Below are 27173 nucleotides of genomic sequence, written 5' to 3' on the forward strand. Positions count from 1 at the left end.
TATATTATAAATTATATTCATTAGTATTTACCGGTGGATTTCCTCTTCAGAATCATACAGAAATTCACTCACATATACAGTCATATATAGTTTTGTCAGTAAGCTAGTGACGTAACAACTTTAGCCATATTTTTTGCACTATTATATGCAATTCTGATTATAATTCAATGCTATCTATAACATTAAGAGTCAGTACCGAGAGCTTCTACTGAACTCCAGTTTAATGATGCTCGTTTTTTCATCATCGTTCACAAGGTGGTGCTGGTGCTCTCTCTATATCTATAGCCACACACACACACCTCCTGCAAAAATTAAGAGACCACTGCAAAATGTTGAGTTTGTCTGATTTTTCTCTTTATAAGTATATATTTTTGAGTAAAATGTAAATTGTTCTTTTATTCTATAAATATCTGACAACATGTCTCCGAATTTCCAAGTAATCGATTTTGTATTTATTTTCCGAAAATTAGAAATAGTCAAAATAACGGAAGAAATAATAAGGGATAATATGACCAAAATAGTAATTGCAAGGATTGTTACTCATCGCAAGGAAGCTGATCGCTAAATTTTGGATTAGAGAGGAGCCTCCGACTAGATGAGACTTTATTGCACAGACAAATCACATAATTCTACTTGAAAAAAGCATTTATACCAAGTGAAATAAGCTGGAGATATTCCACAAGATATGGCAACCGTGGACTGATTGGAGCTAGGGCGGTGGGAGTGATATATGACACTAAGTGGTTGTCATGGGATGTGTTTGTAAGTTATTTGAAAATGTGTTAAAGTGAGGAATGCTGTTTGCTTCTGATACGGTCTCTAAGGGGTGGGATACTTTACTTTTCACTCAGATAATTTTTAAAGTAATGTGATTTGTAATACTTGTTTTATTTTGTCATATTCAATAAAAATGTATCTGATTAAAAATAAAGAAATGGTCAAAATAACAAAAAAATGCATTGCTTTCAGACCTCAAATAATGCAAAGAAAACAAGTTCATAATCATTTAGAAACAACTACTAATACTAATGTTTTAACTCAGGAAGAGTTCAGAAATCAATATTTTGTGGAATAACCATGATTTTTAATCACAGCTTTCATGTGTCTTGGCATGCTTTCTACCAGCCTTTCACACTACTTCTGGTGCAAAAATGTAAGCAGTTCTTCTTGGTTTGATGGCTTGTGACTATCCATCATCCTCTTGATTACATTCCAGAGGTTTTCAATGGGGTTCAGGTCTGGAGATTGGGCTGGCCATGACAGGGAATTGATGTGGTGGTCCTTCATCCACACCTTGATTGACATACCTGTGTGACATTGGTGCATTGTCCTGATGGAAAAAAACAGTCCTCAGAGTTGGGGAACATTGCCTGAGTAGTAGGAATCAACTGTTTTTCCAGGATAACCTTGTATGCGGCTTGATTCATATGTGCTTTGCAAAGAACAACCTGCCCAATTCCAGCCTTGCTGAGGCATCTCCAGATCATCACCGCTCCTCCACCAAACTTTACAGTGGGTGCAAGACACTGTGGCTTGTACGCCTCTCCAGGTCTCCATCCAACCATTAGATGACCAGGTGTTGGGCAAAGCTGAAAATTAGACTCATCAGAGAAGATTACCTCACTCCAGTCCTCTATGGTCCAATCCTTATGATCTTTGGCAAACTTCAGCCTGGCTCTCCTCTGCTTCTCATTGATGAAAGGCTTTCTCTAACTTTAGGCTATGTGCACAAGTATAATGGTCCACTGCAGATTTTTCCGCAGTGGATTTGATAAATCTGCAGGGCAAAAACGCTGCGTTTTTGCTGCAGATTTATCGTGGATTTACCGCGGTATTAAACTGTGGTTTTCTATAGGAGCAGCTGTAAAACCGCTGTGGAATCCGCAGAAAGAAGGGACATGATGCGGAATGTAAACCGCTGCGTTTCCGCACGCTTTCTTCCGCAGCATGTGCACAGCGCTTTTTGTTTCCCATAAGTTTACATTGTAATGTAAACTCATGGGAAACTGCTGTGGACCCGCAGCTGCAGATCCGCATCGTGTGCACATACCCTTACATGACTTGAGCCCTGCCTCTAGGAGCCTGTTCTAAACTGTTCTTGCCGTGCACTTCACCCCAGCTGACATTTGCCATTCCTTTTGTAGGTCACTTGATGTCATCCTGCGGTTGCTGAGTGACATTCGAATAAGATGACAGTCATCCCGGTCAGTGGAGAGTCGTTTTCGCCCCATGCCGGTCTGCAGCTTTGTTGTCCCCAATGTCTGCAGATTGACCTTGTTGAAATGGACTTCCACCTTAGAAATGTTATGGATGGAGGGAACATGACGCTCAGTGTCCTTCTGCTAGTAAAGCCAGAATTGAGCCCTTCTTTTCCGCACTCAAGACTTTTCTTTTCAAATCCTTTGGCATCCTTGTTTTGCCATCCAGCTTGTCCAATTGCAAGAGAATTGTGAACACCACAGCAGGGTGTTTTTTAGGCTACTTGCACACGTTGCGGATTAGGCTCAGGAATTTTTTGTGCGGATTCTGCATCTTTTGGCAGAAAACGCAGGTGCGGATTTGTCGCGTTTTTGTGCAGATTTGCACAGATTTCTTGCGATTTTTACCCCTGCGGATTTCTATAATGGAATGGGTACAAAAACGCTGCAGATCCGCAAAAAAGAAGTGACGTGCTACTTCTTTTAGTCCACAGTGCTTCCACATGGAATTTTCTGCACCATTAACACAGCGGTTTTTTTTCTCATTGATTTACATTGTATTGTAAATCACTTGCGGATCTGCAGTGTTTCTGCAGGGTAAAAAATGCTGCGGATCCACAGGAAATCCGCAACGTGAGATAATACTTTCTTTCGTTAAATAAAATTTGGTTCTGCTGATCACAATCAGAAGCACATTAAGTAGAATGAGGTGTACTCTGGTTGCAATCCAATACTGACACACACACACTACTATAGTCTCTGTACAATTTCTACCCCCTTGATTTTTAATTGTTTTCATTTATATTATGTAGTCAATGAAGAGTTATATTTTATGCATAAATTCTGGACAGTTCAATCTCTGTTGATTTTCCCACAAAAGAGGACCAACAACTGCATCATCCTACTAATGGAAAACATAAAATAATCATACAACCGAAATACGCAAGAACTGACATCCGACACAGACAACACGTTCAACACTACTTACATCAGCTCCACAATCAGTTGTCTGGATGGAGGTCGGCGAAAGTGGTTTGACTGGTGAAGTTTTCACGTACTGAGCTGTGGTGGGAGACAGCAGGTTTATAGATGGTGTTGAGAGAGGCTGTGGCGCTCCACTTACAGTGAGAACAGGCTGGGGGGTTCCTATCCCAGAGCCAGGAAGTTGTACAACAGCAGAAGGGGCTAGAAGAACTTGTTGACCTGTTGTAAAATAGAAATAGTCACCATGTAACTCCATAGATCAGTCAGCTGTCATTGACTTTACCCGCTTCCCCTACATTAGCACATGGAATTTGCTATGATTTGGTTGACATGGTTAAACTGCCGTGATTGGAGCTGCAAGAGACCAGGTAGAGTGCGGGCTCAGCTTCTGAGCCTACTCCATGCAGGGTCACGCCACGTACAATGCAATCTTATGTCCTACGTCAGGAACATGCTAGATCTCTACCTTTCAAACACACCTTGATGACTTTTCTTTAGGTCTACTGTACTTTTGTACATCACATAAATTAGGAAAATGCTGTAACTTAAACTTCTTAATCTACATGTTCACTTGCCCAATTTTCTATATTTGTGAATTGCTCAAGAAGTGTTTTGTTTTGAAAATATGACAAACTGTTCCGGGTGTGGACTTGGCCTCCAAATATCAGAGACCTTTACCCAATCATGTACCTTGGCAAAGAGCCAAGGAATATCTGAAACATGGGAGCCCCAGGTCACAACTTACAGGACCTGTCACTTGCTCAAACAGATTAGTTAAATACTTGTAAAAATCCCATGCGTTCCCCCGATTCTGCCACTTTCCATTTTGAAGGATCTGTTGCTTTTGTTAGGGTGCCAGATGTCACAAGAAACAACATATCGCATAACCGATTTACTTAGGACTGTAAAATTAAATGCTTTAATTGTTTTGGACTACTTCATGCACTGGGGCTACTGTTTTTATTTGCTGGTGTCAGAGCGTGACAGACACAAGGACGGCAGCCCCAGCCCATAGGAGACTACAGTCAGCGCTGTCACCATGTCCTATGCTATAGACTCATCAGCTGTGAACCGTGCATTGCCCCAGCCCAGTACAGAGCTGGAGGTGGAGCGTAGATCCATTGTAGCCCAGCACTGGACTCCCACAATGGCTGCACCATGTTAAACTTTTCTTACCGGCCTGCGATGGTGGCTGAATTGTCATCAGTGGCTGTGGCTTTGGCAACAATGTGGTAAGAGGCTGAAGAATAACAGTTTTAGAGGTAATTCCTGAGGATGACTGCACGTCTGCAGAGGTCGGAACAAAGATAATTTTTGGTTGGATGGATAACTTAGGCACAACTGGAGCAAGTTTCCTCAATTTGTTGGAAGAGTTAGCTGCAATGAAGATACAATGAACACAAAATATGAAATATAAGCTCAATATGGCATGCCGAAAAAGAAAAGAAATACTTTTGCATAGTAAGAATTAGGGGAAAAAGAAGAAACAACAGGTCCATTACATAACAGGAACGACTACAATAGGATTTCAGGCTACGGCTATGGCCTTTCATCCAGTGAAAATGTGAACTTGCAATGCAGCCCTTTAACCTCTTAACATCACCGGTACACCTTTTAATGGCGGCCGTTAAGGGTATTTTATTGTTCAGTTCCTTTTTAATGGCGCTGAGAAATAAGGGTGTAGCGCTCTATAGAGTTGGAAAAAACTCTGGGGTCTGGATTCCACGGTCCTCAGTCACATGATTGTTATTCACCAAAATAACAGCGATCAAAATACAAACAAACAAAAAAAAGATTTAAAATTAATTTTTCTCTTCTCTGAAATGATCTAATATATTAGAGAAGAGAGAAATGGGGTCCCCCGAGCCCCCCCGCTGTGCCCTGGATATTTGCGTCATTTTCCTGGAAAAAAAAAAAAAACGCGCAGTGCGCCTGCCGAGATCTGCTGGCTGGTACCAGACAACATACGGAATTTTTCCTATTGGTTCCTTTTGATCAACATGAGGGTCTATCACAGTGATCAAAAGAAAAAAAATAGTAAATCAAATCCTCCTTTGTCACCCCCCTTAGTTAGATAAAAATTAGTAATTTTTTCCCTTCCATTCTTTGCAGTTAGGGTTGGGGTTAGAAAAAAATAAATAGAAATATGAGCAGAGATGGGGGGCTGTTGGACAGCGTGAATCAGCTGGCTGGGATTGGACAGTGCGAATCAGCTGGCAGGTTCCCTTTAAAAGCAATTATAAAAGGAAACTTTTCTTATTGCTAAGTACAATAATGTCCACAAGTAACAGTACACACCCGTGCTAAGTGGTAGTGTCATTTTTGGCTTCTCTTCCGGAAGATCTGGGGATCTCGGACTTCTCGATGCTTCTGAGTATAATGAAACCGGAGACATTTGGGAACTTGAGGAAATATCAATCGCTTCCTGTTGTGAATAGATTGAAAACAAAACCTCAATATTTAACCCCTTAAGGACACACGCAATTTTAATTTTGAGATTTAATTTTTCTTCTTTCCCCGCTGACATAGCTGTATGTATGAAGGCGGGTTTTTGGCAGGACAAGTTGTAGCTTTGAATATTACCATTACATTTTCCTATATTATGTAATGAAAAATACAAAGAACAATTTGAAGTTAAATGAAGAGATGCAATTCCATGTTTGTTTTCTTCTTAAGAATGGGTTTTTACAGCATTCAGTGTGTGGTAAAAAGATCTGACAATAGGACGCCATTATTTCAAGACCAGACCATTTACCCTTCTTCCTGACCCGGCACATTTTTGTTTGTTTTTTTGCACACGTGGTTTACAGAACGGACCAACAAATTTTACAAATATTCAAATAAGGTTTGCATCTTCTTATCCACGATACATGGAGCATAATTTGTACGCTATTTTTATACTTTTTTTCCTCTGACATCAGTGGGAAGATCATTTTGTGTCTGTTTTTCACATGTGGAGATTCAGTCTCCTGCTCCCTCTTGAGGCCCCGAGATCATATGGCTATGCGCACACATTGCGGATCGGCAGCAGTTTTCCATGCGTTTTACAGTAGCATGTTAACCTATGGAAAATCAAATCCACTGTGCACATGCTGCGGAAAATACCGCGCGGAAACGCTGCGGTGTATTATCCGCAGCATGTCAATTCTTTTTGCGGATCTATAGCGTTTCTGCACTCATTGACTTCCAGTGTGTCAGGCACATCCACAGCAAAACCGCAGATGTAAAAAAGAAATGTGGTTTAGCTGCAGATGAAATGCTGCTTATCGGGAGGATGAAAGTGTGTGGACGGTGACTGTGTGAGTGTATAGTGTGTGTATGTATATATGTGTGTGTGTGTGTGTGTTATGCCTGCTACATTGACGGTGATTGACATTAGCTAATGATGGGACAGTAGTAGTCCCATCATCCGGCTAATGTGTTGAATTAAAAAAAAAAAAAAAAAAAAAAAAAAAACACACATATACAGTACATACTCACTAGTCACCTTGATCCCAAAGCCATTAATCACCTGTAAAAAAATATTAAAATAATAAACCAACAATATAGTCCCTGATCCGCAGTAATCCAATTAAAACAAGTGTCCCACAACGATCTCCCGTGGAGAGCTGCCACATCAGCTGATGCGACCGCTCTCCAGGGGCTCGGGCGATACAATGACGGAAGGTATCCTTCCACACTGTATCCCTCCGCCGCTGTGAGTACAGTATAGTTCATACTCTCACTTGCGGCACTGTTGTGTGGGAAAATTCCCACGCAACATTGCCATAAAGTGAGAGCGAAGCAATGAACTACAGTAACCTCTTCAGTGATGCACTGCAGGAGCCATTGTCTCCTGTCAGTGTGTCACTGGAGGCCCTATAGAGCGGTGACATCACCCAATGTCACTGTTCTATAGGGGAGATCGTCGTGGGACACTCCTTATTAATTGGACTACGGCGGACAGGTAGTATACGGTTGGTTTATATTTTATTTTTTGCAGGCAATCGAGGGCGTCGCAGGAATTAGACAGGCTTGTAAGTATGGTGAAATTAAGAATATTTAAATTCTTTTTTCTGGCTGTTTTTTTTTTTTTTTAACTCTTTCACTACTATAGGATTAGTAATGGATAGGAGTCTTATTGACGCCTCTCCATTACTAACCAGGCTTAATGTCACCTTACAATACCAAGGTGACATTAACCCCTTATTACCCCAAATGCCACCGCTACAGGGCAGTGGGAAGAGAGGCCAAGTGCTGGAATTGCCACATCTTACAGATGCGCTATTTCTGGAGCTGCTGGGAGCTGGCATTTGTAGCCGGGGGAGAGATAATATCCATGGCCCCTTCCTAGGCTATGAATATCAGCCCGCAGCCATCTGCGTAGCCTTTATGGCTATAAAATATAGGGGGACCCAACATCATTTTTTAGAGGTCCCCCTATTTTAATAGCCAGTAAAGGCTATGCAGATAGTTGCAGGCTCATATTCATAGCCTGGGAAGGGGCCATGGGTATTGCCCCCTTCCCAGGCTACAAATATTGGTCCCTGGTCGTCAACTTTCCCACTCTGGTGCAGATAATTGCGCGGGAGCCCATGCCATTTTATTTCCCATTTTTTATCAAAATTAAACATATTGTTCATTAATAAATGCTATTATAGATCTATGGATATATCTATAGATGGATATCTATGAATATAACTATGGATATATCCATCTATAGATATATTTATAGATATATCTATGTATCTATAGCTATATCTATCCATATATCTATCTACAACTATCCATAGATATATCATAGTAACATAGTTATTAAGGTTGAAGGAAGACTGAGTCCATCTAGTTCAACCCATATCCTAACCTACTGTAACATGCCCTAACCTGTTGATCCAGAGGAAGGAAAAAAAAACCCATGTGGCAAAGAGTAAGCTCCACATTGGGGAAAAACATTCCTTCGCGACTCCACATACGACAATCAAGACTACTTCCCTGGATCAACACCCTATCAATGAAACTAGTATATATAACCTGTAACATTATACTTTTCAAGAAAGGCATCCAGTCCCCTCTTACATCTTAGTAATGAATCACTCATTACAACATCATACAGCAGAGAGTTCCATAATTTCACTGCTCTCAGGCCATGTGCACACGTACAGTATTACGCTTACATATGCCTCCTATTATTTACAATGTATTCCGCATTTCTTGTGCAAATGTTGCCTTTTTTTCCGTGAAAAAAATCGCATCGCAGAAAAAAAACCAACATGTTCATTAAATTTGCGGAATTGCGGTGACTCCGCACACCTAGGAATGCATTGATCTGCTTACTTTCCGCATGGGGCTGTGCACACCATGCGGGAAGTAAGCAGATTATGTGCGGTTGGTACCCAGGGTGGAGGAGAGGAGACTTTCCTCCACGGACTGGGCACCATATAATTGGTTAAAAAAAAAAAAAGAATGAAAATAAAAAACAGTGATATACTCACCTTCGATGTCTTCCTGCCTCTCAGCGGTGCACGCTGCCGCTTCCGTTCCTATAGATGCTCTGTGTGAAGGACCTGCGATGACGTTGCGGTCTTGTGATTGGTCACGTGACCGCGACGTCATGGAAGGTCCTGCACACACACAACATCTATAGGAACGGACGCCGCTGAGGAGATCGGCTGTCTGCGGGTGAGTATAACCATTTTTTTTATTTTATTTTATTATTTTTAAACAGTCTATCCTTTACTATTGATGCTGCATAGGCAGCATCTATAGTAAAAAGTTGGTCACACTTGTCAAACACTATGTTTGACAAGTGTGACCAACCTGTCAGTCAGTTTTCCAAGCGATGCTACAGATCGCTTGGAAAACTTTAGCATTCTGCAAGCTAATTACGCTTGCACAATGCTAAGAAAACCGGGAAAAAAAACGCAAAAAAAAAATGCGGATTTCTTGCAGAAAATTTCCGGTTTTCTTCAGGATAGTAACCCATCTTGGTATTGCAGACCCCCCAGTCCTCTAATAACCTTGGTCGCTCTTCTCTGCACCCGCTCTAGTTCAGCTATTTCTTTCTTATACACCGGAGACCAGAACTATACACAGTATTTTAAGTGTGGTCGAACTAGTGACTTGTATAGAGGTGAAATTATGTTCTCCTCATGAGCATCTATGCCTCCTTTTATGCATCCCATTATTTTATTTGACTTTGTAGCAGCTGCCTAACACTGGCCACTGAATAGGAGTTTGTCATCCATCCATACTCCCAGGTCTTTTTCATTGACAGTTTTGCCTAGTGTTTTCCAATTAAGCACATAATTATACATCTTATTTGATCTACCCAAGTGCATGGCCTTATATTTATCCCCATTAAAGCTCATTTGCCATTTATCAGCCCAAGCTTCTAGTTTACATAAATCCTCCTGTAGTATAAAATTGTCGTCCTCTGTATTGATTACCCTACAGAGTTTAGTGTCATCTGCAAATATTGAAATTCTACTCTGTATGCCCCCTACAAAGTCATTAATAAATGTTAAAAAGAAGAGGGCCCAATACTGACCCCTGTGGTACCCCACTGCTAACCACGACCCAGTCCGAGTGTGCTCCATTAATTACCACCCTTTGTTTCCTATCCCTGAGCCAGCTCTTAACCCACTTACACATATCTTCCCTTATCCCCATTGTTCTTATTTTATGTATCAACCTTCTATCAACTGATCCATACATATATTTATCCATACATACAGTGGTGTTCAAAAGTCCTGCATAGGATAAATTGATGGATTTTTCAAGTTTTAAACGTTTTCTGTCGAATATATTTGATGCTAATATGACATATTATATATGGTTTTGTTCAGAATTCAATTTTGCATTCTTTCCCTGTAATATTTTTAGCTTTTGAAGCAGTTTTGCCTGAAATTATTGCAACAATATGGGAATTGAAAGCAGAACTAAACATTGGCTAATTTTGGATCTGAAGCTGTACAATCACAGATGAGGTTCTTGTGACCATCATAACCGGGATATGGCAGCCAATCACATTGCATTACATCTGCCGCTTTGTTTGTTTGTTATATCTGTTGGTCTATCTAGTGAATCATACTGTAGAGTTTTATGATGGGAGCCTTCAGATTTTTGCCAGCGGAGGATCGTGTGCGAGTTGTGGTGCTACATGAAGAGGGTTATACTGGCCCCCAGATCGCAAGGAAGGTCGGCTGTAATCAGAGTACAGTCGTAAGAATTTTGCAGAAACATAAGCAGCTTGGAATCACCCAGGACAGGCCCAGATCTGGTCGGCCCAGAAAGTCAACTAAAAGGGAGGATAGAGTACTGATAAGAACATCCCTTGCCAATCGAAAGCTCACCTCTCCTCAGCTTCTGCGAGAATGGCAAGAAAAGTGCAATATTGAGGCAGCAACATCAACTGTTAGGAAGAGATGATTGGAAGCAGGATTGAGAGGGTGCAAGGCCCGAAAGAAGCCATTGATGACAGCCATACAAAGACAAAGGCGAAAACTGTGGGCATTGAAATAGTTAAAATGGAGGAAGGAGGAGTGGGAAAAAGTGCTATTTAGTGATGAAAGCACTTTTTGCATTTTAGGAAATGATGGCAAGTCTTATGTGAGAAGGTTCCCACATGAAGAGTACAAGCCAGAGTGTTTGAGCTCCTCTGTGAAACATCCGATGAAAGTAATGGTCTGGGGCTGTATGGCAGCCAATGGTGTTGGAAGGCTTCATATTGTGGAGGGTATGGTTAATGCAAAAAAATACATAGACATCCTTAATAAGAAAATGCTGCCTTCTGATCAACACTCTGAATTAAATAAAAAATAATAAATCTTAAAAAGTAAAATTTAAGTCTGTGTGAACTTGCATTGGAAGTTAGTGAACTTAGAAACCTGTTCACCATTCTACACACTGTACTAGTGTAGGTATGGTTATGCTGTAAAAAAATTATCAAAAATGCACATACCATAACAATTTATACACTTGGGACATTCAAAAATGAGTATGGCATACAATGAGGGATTACAAAAACATATCTGTTCCACCAGTTTCACTGTAGAGATGCAGAAGTATGAAACATATAGTTTTCTTCACGCCTATGCAGGACTTTTGAACACCACTGTATATCTATGTATCTATAGATCTATCTCATTCCATCTATCTATAGATCTATCTATCTGTGTGTAATGGAGAATGGGTTGGACAAATGTAAAAGAGGAGGTTGGACAAGAAATGACATCACAATTTTTTTTGTTCAATAATAGATCTTTATTTAGCTTTTAAAAACGCATGAAAAAAAAAGGACCTGCGTTTTCTGCCAATAGATGCGGATTCAGTGTGGAAAAATCCGCAACGTGTGCACATAGTCTATGGCTGCTGGTTCCAGAGGAGAAAGCATGGCTAGCGCTTCCTATATGCTGTTCATACAGTGCTTGTTCAGAGCAGTGTATACAGTGATCAAAGACAGTAATAAACCATCTCTGCCTTCTCTGTGGGGAGTTCGGCAGTGTCTCCATTGGCTCCCCAATCCCACAGATGTACAATCGGGTGTGGCTGCTCCACTATGCAGTGACATTCTGGAACATCACAGCAGAACGGAGCACGGCCAACCAGATGTTTATTGCCCATGGTCTGGATAAAGTTAAAAAATAATAATTTGAAAAAAAAAAGGTTGAGGCTTGTTTTGAACATGCCGAATTGTCACTTCTAATGGTACTGTAAATATTGTGTTGCTTAGTACAGGGCTTTGATCGCTTTTTATTGCATTTTTAAAGGAGGTGCAGCAACAGAAATACAGTATTTTTTTCTTTTATCGCTTATATCTTATGGTTTAAATTCTTCTATGTTTTGGTAGATTGGACAACTTTTTTTTCTTTCTTTTTTTTTTTTTTAACAGAAGTCCAAATGTAGCAGAAAAGGAACGGGGGAGGGGTCTGGCTGCCAGAGCAACCCATTGGCATCCTGCATGATGTTGAAGGACATGAAAAGATATGGGTGACCAGATGGACACACCACCAAGATTGTATTACGGTACTTAAACGCTGTTGTCACAGATTGGCAATTAAGTAGCTGAACACCAGAGCTCCTATCACTGGTGCTAGAGGCCGGCAACCGCCCAGTATGGAGCGCTCATCTCCTAAGTCAGCCCCATACAACCACATCAAGAGGAAATCATGGTAGTATATCATTGAGTGGGAAAGAGTCCAATGTGGCCCCCGTCAGCTTCTCCTTGCACTGCTCCAGCTGAAAGGTCCTTCCAATGTGTGTACAGAGACCTGTCAATCAATTAGAGTGGGGCAAAAAGAAGCCAACCAGGAGCAGCGTCGGACTCGTTACATCTGTACCTGCGATACTCTTCAAACTATTATTTCTTTGAAATGATGTGACGTTTCAGATAATAAAAAAAAAAAAAACATAACTTAACTGGATGCAATCCTGTTATCTTTAACCTATTTTAACTACTTTAAAAGGGCATATTCTTTGCAAAGTATATTTCCATTACTGTATTCCCAGAGAATGTATATGACAACTTAAAGGGAACCTGTCACCCCCCAAAATCGATGGTGAGGTAAGATCACCGTCATCAGGGGCTTATCTACAGCATTCTGTAATGCTGTAGATAAGCCCCCGATGTAACCTGAAAGAGGAGAAAAAGAGGTTAGATTATACTCACCCAGGGGCGGTCCTGCTGCGGTCCGGCCAAATGGGTGTCTCAGGTCCGCTCTGGCGCCTCCCATCTTCATTCCATGACGTCCTCTTCTGGTCTTCACGCCGCGGCTCCGGCCCAGGCGTACTTTGTCTACCCTGTTGAGGGCAGAGCAAAGTACTGCAGTGCACAGGCGCCGGAAAGGTCAGAGAGGCCCAGCACCTGCGCACTGCAGTACTTTCCTCTGCCCTCAAAAGAGCAGACAAAGTACGCCTGCGCCGGAGCCGAAGAGGACATCATGGAATGAAGATGGGAGGCGCCAGAGCAGACCTGAGACACTCATTTGACCGGACCGCAGCGGGACCGCCCCTGGGTGAGTATAATCTAACCTCTTTTTCTCCTCTTTCAGGTTACATTGGGGGCTTATCTACAGCATTACAGAATGCTGTAGATAAGCCACTGATGACGGTGAGCTTACCTCACCATCGATTTTGGGGGTGACAGGTTCCCTTTAACACCTATTCATTAGGGTGCAGTACAGTATACAGTTAGCAAAAAAAAACCTATCCACAAGAGATGACCAAAAGTAGTCTGTGTAATCCCTCTAAAAACAATAAATTTTATCAATAATATGCATTAAAAAAATCATCATTACCTTGTAAAATGGACATGAAAATAATAAAATTACATAGAAGGACATCCGTTTAGTTACAGAAAACCTGAAGATATATAAGAAGTCCTTTCCCAATGATTTATATAAAAGAATCCCTGACAGTAATATTCTGTCATTCCCCATCTTCGCCTGACTGCAGAGGTTGGCATCCTAATGCAGGCAGAACGGCGCCCCTGCTCATTGGTGGCTGTTCCCAACTCTCCCTGTTACACCCTGATATAATGAGCTAGGTCTGAGTGTAGGTAACAGAGTAAATATAAATACTAAACAGTCTAGTAAAACATAATGGCGATAAACAAGAAACTTATTACTTGTAGAAACCGTCTCAATGCATTTCCCCGTCTATACGGTTCATCAGGAGGTTTGATGCATAAATGGATAATGGCAGGCTCATGATGGGCAGGCACAGGATAAGGGTGGCTTTAGCCTAAAGGTAGCGATAGCCTGTGCCTGCCCATCATGAGCATGCCGTTATCCATCAAGCCTCCTGACAAACCCAATGGACGGGGAAACTCTGACACAGTTTCTACAAGAAGAGCGGGGCGTCATTTCACCGGCATTAGGATGCCAACCTCCGTGGTCAGGTAGTATCCGCTCAGGCACCGAATAGGGAACGACAGAATATTGCCATCTGGTTTTCTAGTATATAAAATGATTGGAAAGGGGAAGGACTGCTTATGTATCCTGAGGTTTTCTGTAAGGAAAAATGATAATTACTTACCGGTAATTTGATTTTCCAGAACCATGACAGCACCGTACGTGAGAGATGGCATCCGCTCCCAGGAACAGGAAACCTGCAGCAGAGATAAAAGAAGGGGCGACACCTCTCTCCTCAGTTTGTTTCAGAGTATGGAAGATGACCGCCTTGTTAGTACACACACGTCACATTCATTTTGTATAGTCACTTATTTGTTTCTATGTCTGTACATTCCCCTTTTTTTTTTTTTTTGGTTTTGTGCATCACACAACCATCACCTAGATAGGGCGGGAATTAATGCGGTGCTGTCATGGTTCTGGAAAATCAAATTACCGGTAAGAAATTATCATTTTTTCCCTTCACCATGACAGCACCGTACGTGAGAGGAAGAAATAGAAAGACTCCTAGGGTGGGACAACAGTAGATAGTACTTTTCTCCCAAAAGAAAGGTTTGACAGACCTAAGTTTAGCCTATAATGTCGGAAGAAGGTGGAGGGTGAAGACCATACCGCTGCTCTGCGAATCTGTTCCATGGAAGCATTTGCCCTTTCTGCCCAGGATGTAGCAATAGCACGCGTGGAGTGAGCCGTAACACCAAGTGGGGGAACTTGACGGAGGAGGAATATGAAAGTGAAATAGCCGCATGCAACCACCGTGCAATAGTTGACCTTGAGGCCTTTTTTCCCCGTTTGTCCCCTGGAAGGAGACAAAAAGGGCTGATGACTGACACCAAGTTTTTGTGGCTTCTATGTATTGAAGTAGGCAGCGTCTGACATCAAGACAATGGAAGGTTTGTTCTCCCTGGGATTTTGGTTGAGGACAAAATGAGGGCAAAATTATTTCCTGGTCTCTATGGAATTTTGAGTTGACCTTTGGAAGGAAGGCCGGGTCAGTTTTAATTATCACTTTGTCATCCTGAAAGGTAGTGTAAGGGGGATTTACCGAAATAGCTGGCAGCTTGCAGGTACGTCGAGCTGAATTTAAGGCAACCATTAGGACTGTTTTTAGGGTTGAGGCCATTATTGAAATGGAAGAGAGGCTCAAAGGAGGGGGGGAGGTTAGGGCATTTAGAACAAAATTTACATCCCAGGGAGCCACCTTAGGTAGTAATTTTGAGAGTCTGGCTGCAAAGGAGGCCCGGATGAACCTATAGACCCAAGGGTTGTCAGCAAGTTTTTGATCAAACAACGCACCCAGGGCAGAGACTTGCACTTTTAGGCTATGTGCACACGTACAGGTTTTTTTGCGCTAAAAACGCTATAAAAACTCATTAAAAACGCATACATTATGCATTCTATCATTTAGAATGCATTCTGCATGTTTTGTGCACATGGATGCGTTTTTTCCGCGAAAAAAAAGCATTGCGGAAAAAAAAATGAGCATGTTCATTATTTTTGCAGATTTTCTGCGTTTTTCCCGCAATTCTATGCATTTGGGAAAAAACGCACAAAAAAAAAATGCACCAAAAACGCGTCAAAATCGCGGTAAAAACGCATGCGGATTTCTGGCAGAAATCTCAGGTTTTTGTCAGGAAAATTTCTGCAAGAAATCCTGACGTGTGCACATACCCTTAGGCTATGTGCACACGTTCAGGATTTCTCGCAGAAAATTCCTGAGAATTCCGGACATTTTCTGCAAGAAATCCGCATGCGTTTTTGCCGCGATTTTACCGCGGTTTTGCAGCGTTTTTTTCCGGACACTTCCCAATGCATTTTGGAGTGGGAAATCCGCAAAAAAACGGAAAATTAATGAACATGCTGCGTTTTTTTGCCGCGATGCGTTTTTTTCGCGGAAAAAACGCATCATGTGCACAAAACATGCGGAATTCATTCTAAATGATGGGATCCTTATTGTATGCATTTTTTTTGCGGTTTTATAGCGTTTTTATCGGGAAAAACCGCGAAAAAAACGCGAAAAAACCGCAACGTGTGCACACAGCCTTAAGTTGCTAGTAGATAGCCCCCTTTCTAACCTTTTTTGAAGAAATTCTAGAATTTCTTTTACCGGTATTTCTTGGCTCGTTTCGGACAATTGTCGCCCTGAGAATTCCAGGAATTTCTGCCAAATTTACTGGTATTTGTCTGACGTGATCTTTTTCCTACTGGTGAGCAACGTGGTCACCAAAGGGTTCGAGAATCCCTTTGCAAATAGGAGCCCCCTCTCAAATTTCAAGCGGTGAGATGGAGCTTGCATACTTGAGGGTGTTGTACCGGTCCCTGGTGTAGGAGGTTCGGAGTATCTGAAAGGATCCACGGGTCCGAGATAGACATGCGTCTGAGCCACGTGAACCATGCCCTTTTTGGTCAAAAGGGAGCGACAAGGATTACTCGTGCCTAGTCTTCCCGAATTTTCTTGAGGACTGTCGGGATTAATGGTATCGGGGGAAATGCATATGCTAGATGAAAGTTCCATCGGTAGAGAAGCGCATCCACTCCCTCCGGTGTTCTCTTGGGTTCAGAGAATAGAACTTCCTCGCCTACAATTTTCTTTTGTGGCAAACAAGTCTATTTCTGGAGTGCCCCAGCTGGCACAGATTTTCCCAAATATTTCCTGGTTCAGGGACCTCTCTCCTTGATGTAATATGTAACGGCTTAAGAAATCGGCTACCAGATTCTCTGACCCTTTTAAATATGTTCCCGCTAAGGAAAGAAGATTGTTTTCTGCCCACATGAACAGTTCTTTGGCCTCTGCCATAGGGGATGCTGATCTTGTTCCCCCTTGCCGATTTATGTAGGCTATCTTTGTGTTGTTGTTGGACAACACCACCACGTTTTCCCTCTATTTTTTCCCCCTACATGAAGAAGTGCTTGCCTCACCGCTGACAGTTCTTTTAGATTGGAAGATGCTGCTCTCATCAAAGCCCCCCATTGACCCTGTAGGAATTGACATCGGTAGTCAGCACCACTGGATTCTGCACTGACCAAGGCACCGCATTGTTTACATTTTCTGTTCTCAGCCACCATCTTAATGAGTCTTGAACTCTTGGTGATAGAAGAATTTTCTGATTTAAGTTGTATGGATTTTTCGTTTGCTCGGATAGCTTCTGCCATTGTAATTCTCTCGTGTGGGCTTGTGCCCATCGGGTCGCTGGGATTGTTTTTGATTTTTTTTTAGGTTTACTATCCAGCCTAGCTTGGTCAATACCTCCAGTACTCTCGTGACTGTTTTTACACAATTTTCTTTGTTGTTTGCTATTACAAGAAAATCGTCCAAATAGGGAACCAGTATTATATCTTCCTTTCTGATAAAAGACGCTACTTCGGAAATAATTTTTGTAAATATACGCGGAGCTATAGCCACCCCGAAGGGAAGGCATTGATATTGCAGATGGGTGGGAATTTTTGCAATGTTTACCACTAAGGTTAGGTATTGTTGATGTTGGCCAGCAATTGGCACATGGTAGTAAGCATCTGTTAGATCTATTACTGCCATGTAACAGTCCGGGTCCAGTACTTTTATTGCCGTTCTTAGAGTTTCTACTTTGAAGCTCTCCACTTGAATACAGCGGTTTAGTGCCTTTAGATTGAGTATTGCTCTCAGCGAGCCGTCCAGTTTTGGCGTGAGGAATAAGGTGCTGTAGAAACCTTTCCCTATCTCCAGGTGAGGTACTCTTATTAGGACCCCTTTTTGTATGATGAGATGGACCTCTCTCTCTAGCGTGGCCTGATTTTTTTTTCGGCCACCTGGGTCATTATCAAGTGACTTGGCGAGGGGCTGGAGAATTTGAACCGTAGACCTTCCGACAAAAAGCTGGTTACCCACTGAGAAGCTGGTAATGCTGCCCACTGGTGGACGAACAATCGTAATCTTCCCCCCACTGGGATTTTGGCGTCATTGTTTGAGGTCAGGTCACTGAAGAGGAATCCCCTCTCTTTCCAGGGTCTGCCCTGCATAGACCTATCGTCTGATCGGCCTCCTCTATATCCGGACCCACGAAAGGACGAGCGAGATGTAGTATTCCACCGCTGTCTAGGAAAAGGAGGAGGCGGAAACTGTTTTTTCTTGTCCGATGCCTTCTCTAGGATTTCATCTAAGGCTTTACCGAAAAGATATTGTCCCTCACAGGGTACTGCACAGTTTGACTTTTGATTGGAAGTCTGCAGTCCAATTTTTTAGCCACAATGCTCTGCGTCCTGAGTTGGATAAGGCGCATGCACGGGCGGCACATCTGACAGAGTCGACGGAAGCATCTGCTAGGAATCTTGCCGCCCCCTGCAGGGAGGGTAATGCCTCAAGTCTCTCTTTAGGGCATTTGTTTTTAATCTGATCACCCAGTTCCTCTAAACACTTAACCATAGCACGTGCTGTGCAAGTGGCGGCCACACTGGGTTTAAACGACCATGACGCTGCCTCCCAGGCAGATTTCAGAAAAGCATCTGCTTTCTAGTCAAGGGGATCTCTTAGGGCTCCCATGTCCCCAAATGGTAGCGCTACTCCTTTAGAGGTACTGGCAATGGCTGCATCTAACTTAGGAGCTTTCCCCCCCACTTTTCACAGACCTCTTCGTTAAAAGGGTATTTGCGCTTTAACGCCTGCGGGATAGATATCTTTTTATTTGTTTTTTTCCACTCTCCCTTGATCATATTTAAGATATTATCATGAAAAGGAAAAAATTTGCGCTTTTTTCCCTCCAGATTGCTGAACATAGCGTCCTGAATTGATCGTGGCTCTCTAGGGGTTTCCACCCTCATAGTCGCCCTCAGAAGTTTGCGCAATTTTCCGATATCTTCGGATTGAAAATAAGGGCGGCCATACTCTCCATCTGAGGAGCCCAGGTCTGAGACATCAGAGGGGGTTAACTCTCCCGGCTCTTCTCCTGAATCTACATCAGTCCTCTGGACACTTGTTGGGGGAAGGGGGGGGGGGGGGGGGGAGTTCCCTTTGTTGCATGGTGTTTTAATTGTTCTTTAACAGTTGATTTTAATATTCTGCAATAGGGAAGACGACTCTTCTGCTACTGTTTTATCAATGCATGGCTGGCAGATTTTCTTGCTGTACAGTCTAGGGAGGGTTTCTTTGCATAGTGCACAAGCCCCATTCTTCTGCATTGAGGTAGCTTTCTTTCCCTAAAAAACACATGGTGTAAAGGACATCAGTATGTGAGTCTTGCCTTACAAAGGAACTCACCCCTCCAGGACCATGGATACCCCGGTAGCTTGTGCCTCTTCATTCATCTTGGCTACAGGTTCCGCCTGTATGTCAGGATCCGCTGCGGGATCTGCCATGTTTAGAAGGCAGTCCGCATTTACTTTCTCCCTGTTTTATGGTAGGAGCGGTGTGCGTGCCTCGGGAGCAACTTCCACCCGGAAGTGTCCAGCACCCCGGCTCCCCCGGCGTGTGACGTCACTTCCTGTGCAACCAGAAGTCATCACCTTAACTTCTGTGCCAGCGTCAGTGAAGGACACACCCCTTTTCCCGGACCAGGCTCCTTAACAGAGCGGACGCCTGGGAGTCCAGTGGGGGGGGGGGGGAAAGAGGCGCGGCTCGCAGCAGCTCCCTCGGCCTCAGGATTCCCTGACAGCACCGAACGTGATGCCGCCGAGTACGGCTGCCCCCACCGCAGGCCTCAACCTCCAGACTGGCGATCATCAGAGGGAGATCCCTCTGGAGGTAGGCGCTCTGCCACAGGCATCCACCTGCAGGAACAGGAAACCAAACTGAGGAGGAGAGAGGTGCCGCCCCCTTCTTTTATCTCTGCTGCAGGTTTCCTGTTCCTGGGGGTGGATGCCATCTCTCACATATGGTGCTGTCATGGTGAAGGGAAAACAGATGTCTTTCTTTCTAATGTATTATTTTTATGTCCATGTTACATGGGTAATGGTGCTTTTTTAGTGAACATTAGTAAAATGTATTGTTTTTAGAGGGATTACATGTTCATGTAGTATAGGTTTACAGCCTTCTTTAGATGCCCAAGAAATTCCTTACCGGTACATATTGTGAGGAGCGTGGGGAGTCAGCAGACAAAGGCGACTGTAAAGAACAGCTGGAAGATGCGGGTGACAATGGTTCTGGTTTTACGTCATCTAGTAAAAGGCAGATCGTAAAAATTAAGCACCGAATCTAGCAGCACACAATCACATATAGAATAAGCACCACTACATGTCTACATATTTCCGTGCCGGCATCCGGGATCTGTTTTCCTTGTGTGCTTTAGAAATGCCTCATCTCAGCCACTGACATTTCGATAAAGTTAGGATCATCATGACATCTCAGTCATGGAGATTATGTGGTATAGCCAGACCTTAGTGGTGTTGTACATTGAAGACTACCAAGATTACACTTTTTGCCACAAAACTGATTTTTGATCCTTTTGTTTCCCCAATTGGTAGTTTGTAAAAATGTCAGGAAATTTCTGATCAGTGTAAAGTGATAGATAGAATATTCGGATCTGCAAGAGTATAACATTGCTCTAAAACCTCCCACAATGAAGGGGTCTATGAATGATGCTCCAGGTTGGTGAAACTTGGAACACACATATTATATATTTATTTATTTTCCATTTGTTAAACACAATGAACAGATGAACAATAGAACCATTAGAATCAATAAGCATCAATGTCCACTGAAGACAGCTTCAGGTCTGACTTGGGGGAATATTATTAGTTGCAAAGAATGAACTAACAACTAAATAATCCTATCCATACACAGCACCAATCATACCGGCCCCATGCCCACCATTTCAGGGGATGGGATAGTCCCCAAAATGCCAAGAAATAACACCTTAAGAAGATAAATATGCAGAAGGTTCTGCTGGGAACCCTGTTGGGATTATTAACCCCTTCATCCCCAGCTGGATTTCACCTTCCTGACCAGGCCAATTATTCCAATTCTGATCAGGGTCACTTTATATGGTAAGGATTCTGGAATGCTTCAATGGATCTTACTGATTCTGAGAAGGTTTTTTGTGACACTCTTAGACCATGCTCTCAAAATGGTCTAACAAGCACACCATAGCTGGCTGACCTGGAGATAGTCATGTGACCTTAGGTTGCCATGGCAGCAATTGGCCGCCCACAATGACGATGCGGGGGCTTCAATCGTACAGTAGAGGGAGCCCCGTCCCTCTCTCAAATGCTGCAATTGCTATTGATACAGCATTTAGGAGGAGTAAATAGCCCGGGGACGTCAGTGTCCTGCATGATCGCCATGACATATCCATATGTCAAAGGATGTGAAGGGGTTACATTTATAAGCACATCTCCTATTTGTATAGAAAACTTTATATAGAGGAATATATTTTTTGTAGGCAACGGCGCATGCAGGAGACGTCTTGTGAATTTCCTTTTTTTTTTTTACCAGAGAAAAACAAATCTTAAAAAAAAAAAAAAAATGGGCTGGGGAGTCCATCATAGGACCCATCAATATACTCCTCTATTATCCCAGCTGGCACGTTTTAGGGGACAAGACCCTCGGGAATTTAAGGGGTGCATGTAGAAATAGGAGTGGTTCAGACCAGAATGGAAGAAATCTTTGCACAGGGCCAAATTTGAGTGCAGAAAGGAGCTCACCGCCACTTGGTAATCAAAACTAATTGTGCCAATCCAAATCTCCTCAAACTCTGGAGTATCATAAACCCTTTATAGAATTTTCATCTGGATTAAACAGTCCCCACCATTCCAGGAATAAAATGCATCTTCCACCTCCCCCAATTCAGCCAACACTTAACATAAGCCTCATCAGAAGACTTGACAACAGTTGACTGGAGAAGAGAATATGTTTGTGTGAGGGGGCTTCAGTAAATCAGAGGTCCCCAAGAGCCCCTCCAGTCTGGAAAAGCCCGGGGAGTCTGGCAGTTTTCCAGACTGAGCACGCAGTACTTTACAAAGTTATATGTATAGAAACGTGGCGGTATCAGGAACCCCATATATAGCTTGGAAATCCTCATAGGTAAGCAATTTTACATTATCTGAGAAAATAAAAAAAAATGAGTTTCACACCGTGCCCCACTTAATGACCACATCAGGAAGAGAATCTAATGTGGAAGATGAGGACTAAACCAGAGCGGCACCATAGATGACCCTAGTAGTGTACCCAAGCCCCTCAGAATATTCTATGCTGATGCCCACACTGTAGCCACCGGCTTGCTCACGCTAATATATATCTAACAATAGGTAAACACTAACTGATCAGCCAGGAGGAAAAGACAGTAAGTTAGGGGCTGCCAGGCCGCCATGATGTTCCAGCTCTTGCGAACTAGATAAGGCTAAGTTCAAATTGCGTTAGTGCAGTCCGTTCAACGTATATGTTAAACGGACTGCGCTAATGCAAGTGCCGACTTTGCACAGTGCTAGCGCAGATAGAGCATCTGCTAGCTCCATCTGTGCTAGCAGTGACGAACCCGGAAACGCTGCAGCCCGCGTCTCGGGTCCGTCACTCAAATGAAGGCACATCGCTAGCGCACGCCCATTGTGGGCGTGCGCTAGCGATGCGTCCAACATTGCATTCAATGGCGGCGTTAAGGGACTACGTTACACTGCATTATGCCGCGGTGTAACGTTGTCCGTTTAATGTAATCACTAGGGTTGAGCGAAACGGGTCGGCCATTTTCAGAAGTCGCCGACTTTTGGCAAAGTCGGGTTTCATGAAACCCGACCCGACCCCTGTGTGGGGTCGGCCATGAAGTCGGCGATCTTCTGAATCTGGTATTGGAATTCCGATACCGAGTTCCGATATGTTTGCAATATCGGAAATCGGTATCGGAATCCATATTTAAGGCTGCCGGTTAGTACCAGGGCGCGTCAGAGGGTGAGTATAGCAATATTTTTTATTTTAATTCTTTATTTTACACTTAAATATGGATCCCAGGGCCTGAAGGAGAGTTTCCACTCCTTCAGACCCTGGGAACCATTGGAAACCCAATGCACTGCATTGGGTTTCGAGTTTCGGCCAACCCCGAATTTTTTATAGGATTGGCCGATTTCACTCGACCTGACTTTTGAAAAAGTCAGGTTTCGTGAAACTTGACCCTATAAAAGTAAAAGTCGCTCAACCCTAGTAATCACTGAACGCAATGTGAACCTAGCCTAAGCCGATTCAAGGGGCCCCCCTTGTCAGTAGAAGATGCGCACCAGACTCCCCAAGAGGGAAAATGTTTTCTATTAATCACACAGAGGGAAGAATGAAATAATGTATCATATATAATTTTAAAGTGTGTGTGTGTGTGTGTGTGTGTGTGTGTGTGTGTGTGTGTGTGTGTGTGTGTGTGTGTGTGTGTGTGTGTGTGTGTGTGTGTGTGTGTGTGTGTGTGTGTGTGTGTGTGTGTATAATATATTATAATTTACCAGTAAACTGCTGAGCAGAAGCGGCCCATGGATAAGAATTCCAGGACATTAGATCCATTGTAATATCAAGATCATCTAGATAGGTTTCCTACAAATTAAGAAAATGAGATCATAAAGTTATTCTGCAATGATACATATCTGTTGGCAGTCACATCAGCTAACAATTATTAATTTGTTCTAGGAACCTTGTAACATAAAAAGTGGATTGAATTTTAGAGACCCCAAGTCTGTAGAAACATCATTAACCCCTTAGTGACAGAGCCAATTTGGTACTTAATGACCGGGCCAATTTTTGCAATTCTGACCACTGTCACTTTATGAGGTTATAACTCTGGAACGCTTCAATGGATCCCGCTGATTCTGAGATTGTTTTTTCGTGACATATTGTACTTCATGTTAGTGGTAACATTTGTTCGATATTTCATGCAAAGCAAAAAAGTAGAGATCGGAAGGCACTAGGGTAGTTTGTCGGCATAAATTACCTTTTTGCACGCTGGATTCAATTCAGGACATTAAGCGGCACAGGCTCAAAGTTAGCAATTATCGGGAGGTGCTCAACATGAAGCTGAATACTACTGTAGATTCATAGAAGAACAAATGAAGGTGGCACTCACCCAGGTATTGCTGAATAGAGATGTCCTTTATTCAGAAGAATACGGACCCGTAGAAGCGCGCAAGCGCGAAACGGCCATCGTCCTTCACCTCCCTCCCGCACCCTAATTGCTACCAGCCGCTGCTCTGTCTTATGTATGTCCATCTGTTCTTCTGAATAAAGGACATCTCTATTCAGCAATACCTGGGTGAGTGCCACCTTCATTTGTTCGATATTACTTGCGATTATTTATGAAAAAAACGGAAATATGGCGAAAATTTTTAAAATTTTGCAATTTTCAAACTTTGTATTTTTCTGCCCTTAAATCAGAGAGATATGTCACGAAAAATAGTTAATAAATAACATTTCCCACATGTCTACTTTACATCAGCACAATTTTGGAAACAAAATTTTTTTTTGTTAGGGAGTTATAAGGGTTAAAAGTTGACCAGCAATTTCTCATTTTTACAACACCATTTTTTTTTAGGGACCACATCACATTTGAAGTCATTTTGAGGGGTCTATATGACAGAAAATAATGAAGTGTGACACCATTCTAAAAACTGCACCCCTCAAGGTTCTCAAAACCATATTCAAGAAGTTTATTAACCCTTTACGTGCTTCACAGGAACTGAAACAATGTGGAAGGAAAAAATGAACATTTAACTTTTTTTTGCAAACATCTTAATTCAGAACCATTTTTTTTATTTTCACATGTGTAAAAACAGAAATGTAACCATAAATTTTGTTATGCAATTTCTCCTGAATACGCCAATACTCCATATGTGGGGGTAAACCACTTTTTGGGCGCACCGCAGAACTTAGAAGTGAAGGAGCGCCGTTTGACTTTTTCAATGCAGAATTGGCTGGAATTGAGATCGGACTCCATGTCGCGTTTGCAGAGCCCCTGATGTACCTAAACAGTGGAAACTCCCCACAAGTGACACCATTTTGGAAACTAGACCCCTTAAGGAACTTATCTAGATGTGTGGTGAGCACTTTGAACCCCCAAGTGCTTCACAGAAGTTTATAACGTAGAGCGTGAAAATAAAAAATCGCTTTTGTTTACACAAAAATGATCTTTTCGCCCACAAATTCTTATTTTCACAAGGGTAACAGGAGAAATTAGACCACTAAAGTTGTTGTGCAATTTCTCCTGAGTACGTCGATACCCAATATGTGGGGGTAAACCACTGTTTGGGCGCACCGCAGAGCTTGGAAGAGAAAGAGTGCAGTTTTACTTTTTCAATGTAGAATTGGCTGGAATTGAGATCGGACGCCATGTCGGGTTTGGAGAGCCCCTGATGTGCCTAAACAGGAGAAATCCCCCACAAGTGACCCCATTTTGGAAACTAGACCCCCCAAGGAACTTATCTAGATGTGTGGTGAGAACTTTGAATGCCCAAGTGCTTCACAGAAGTTTAGAATGCAGAGTCGTGAAAATAAAAATTTTTTTTTTTTTTTCACAAAAAAGATATTGTAGCCCCCAAGTTTTTATTTTCACAAGGGTAACAGGAGAAATTGGACCACTAAAGTTGTTGTCCAATTTATCCTGAGTACGCTGATGCCCCATATGTGGGTGTGTAAAACACTGTTTGGGCGCACGGCAGGGCTCGAAAGGGAAGGAGCGCCGTTTTGGAATGCAGACTTAGATAGAATGGTCTGTGGGCGTTATGTTGCGTTTGCAGAGCCCCTGATGTACCTAAACAGTAGTAACCCCCCACAAGTGACCCCGTTTTGGAAACTAGACCCCCCAAGGAACTTATATAGATGTGTGGTGAGAACTTTGAATGCCCAAGTGCTTCACAGAAGTTTAGAATGCAGAGTCATAAAAAAATATATATATTTTTCCACAAAAAGGATTTTGTAGCCCCCAAGTTTTTATTTTCACAAGGGTAACAAGAGAAATTGGACCCCAGAAGTTGTTGTCCAATTTATCCCGAGTACGCTGATGCCCCATATGTGGGGGTAACCCACTGTTTGGGCGCACGGCAGAGCTCAGAAGGGAGGGAGCACCATTTGACTTTTTGAGCGCAAAATTGGCTGTCGTGTTTGGAGACCCCCTGATGTACCTAAACAGTGGAAACCCCCCCAATTCTAGCTCCAACCCAACTCCAACACACCCCTAACCCTAATCCCAACCCGATCCATAATCCTAATCACTAACCCTAACGATAATCCCAACCCTTACCCCAAAACAACCCTAATGTCAACCCTAACCATAACCCTAATCAAAACCCTAAATCCAACACACCCCTAATCCTAATCTCAACCCTAACCTCAAACCTAACCCTAATCCCAATACACCCCTAATCACAACCCTAACCTTAACCCTAATCCCAAACCTAACCCTAATCCCAAGCGTAACCCTAATCCAAACCCTAACCCTAATCCCAACTCTAACCCTAACTTTAGCCCCAACCCTAACCCTAAGGCTACTTTCACACTTGCGTCGTTTGGCATCCGTCGCAATCCGTCATTTTGGACAAGAAACGGATCCTGCAAATGTGCCCGCAGGATGCGTTTTTTGCCCATAGACTTGTATTGCCGACGGATCGTGACGGATGGCCACACATCGCGTCCGTAGTGCACTGGATCAGTGTTTTGGCGGACCGTCAGCACAAAAAAAGTTCAATGTAACTTTTTTTGTACGTCGCATCCGCCATTTCTGACCGCGCATGCGTGGCCGTAACTCCGCCCCTCCTCCCCAGGACATAGATTGGGCAGCGGATGCATTGAAAAACTACATCCACTGCCCACGTTGTGCACAATTTTCACAACGTGCTTCGGTATGTCGGGCCGATGCATTGCACGCAAGTGTGAAAGAAGCCTAACCCTAAATTTAGCGCCAATCCTAACCCTACCCCTAGCCCTAACCCTAGCCCTAACCCTACCCCTAGCCCTACCCCTAACCCTAATTTTAGCCCCAACTGCTCTTCTCCTGCCGGCCGGCAGATGGAGACAGATGGCGGGCGCACTGCACATGCGCCCGCCATTTTCTTTTGCCCAGAAGATGCCCGCGGCCAGGAGAAGCAGCAGGAGGATCCAGGGACACAGGTGAGTATGATAGGGTCCCCGAATACCCCTATTTCTCTGTCCTCTGATGTGCGATCACATCAGAGGACAGAG

The 27173-nt window shown here is 43.0% G+C and overlaps 1 protein-coding gene across 2 annotated transcripts in view; it reads right to left on the bottom strand.

The window, feature by feature from the left end:
* ATF6 (activating transcription factor 6) overlaps positions 1-27173 on the bottom strand; it is a 182339-nt gene that overhangs the window by 120346 nt on the left and 34820 nt on the right. Inside the window, exons 3-7 of one of the 2 annotated variants that reach the window (XM_069737202.1) lie at positions 23453-23540; positions 20097-20194; positions 5481-5607; positions 4359-4559; positions 3187-3401 (exon numbers count right to left, since the gene is read on the bottom strand). In XM_069737202.1, the coding sequence (XP_069593303.1) occupies positions 3187-3401; positions 4359-4559; positions 5481-5607; positions 20097-20194; positions 23453-23540 (729 nt within the window). The remainder of the gene's footprint in view (positions 1-3186; positions 3402-4358; positions 4560-5480; positions 5608-20096; positions 20195-23452; positions 23541-27173) is intronic. The other variant, XM_069737203.1, reaches the window with a different exon arrangement.

This window comes from Ranitomeya imitator, chromosome 8, assembly GCF_032444005.1.
Source record: "Ranitomeya imitator isolate aRanImi1 chromosome 8, aRanImi1.pri, whole genome shotgun sequence".
Classification (NCBI taxonomy): Eukaryota; Metazoa; Chordata; class Amphibia; order Anura; family Dendrobatidae; genus Ranitomeya; species Ranitomeya imitator.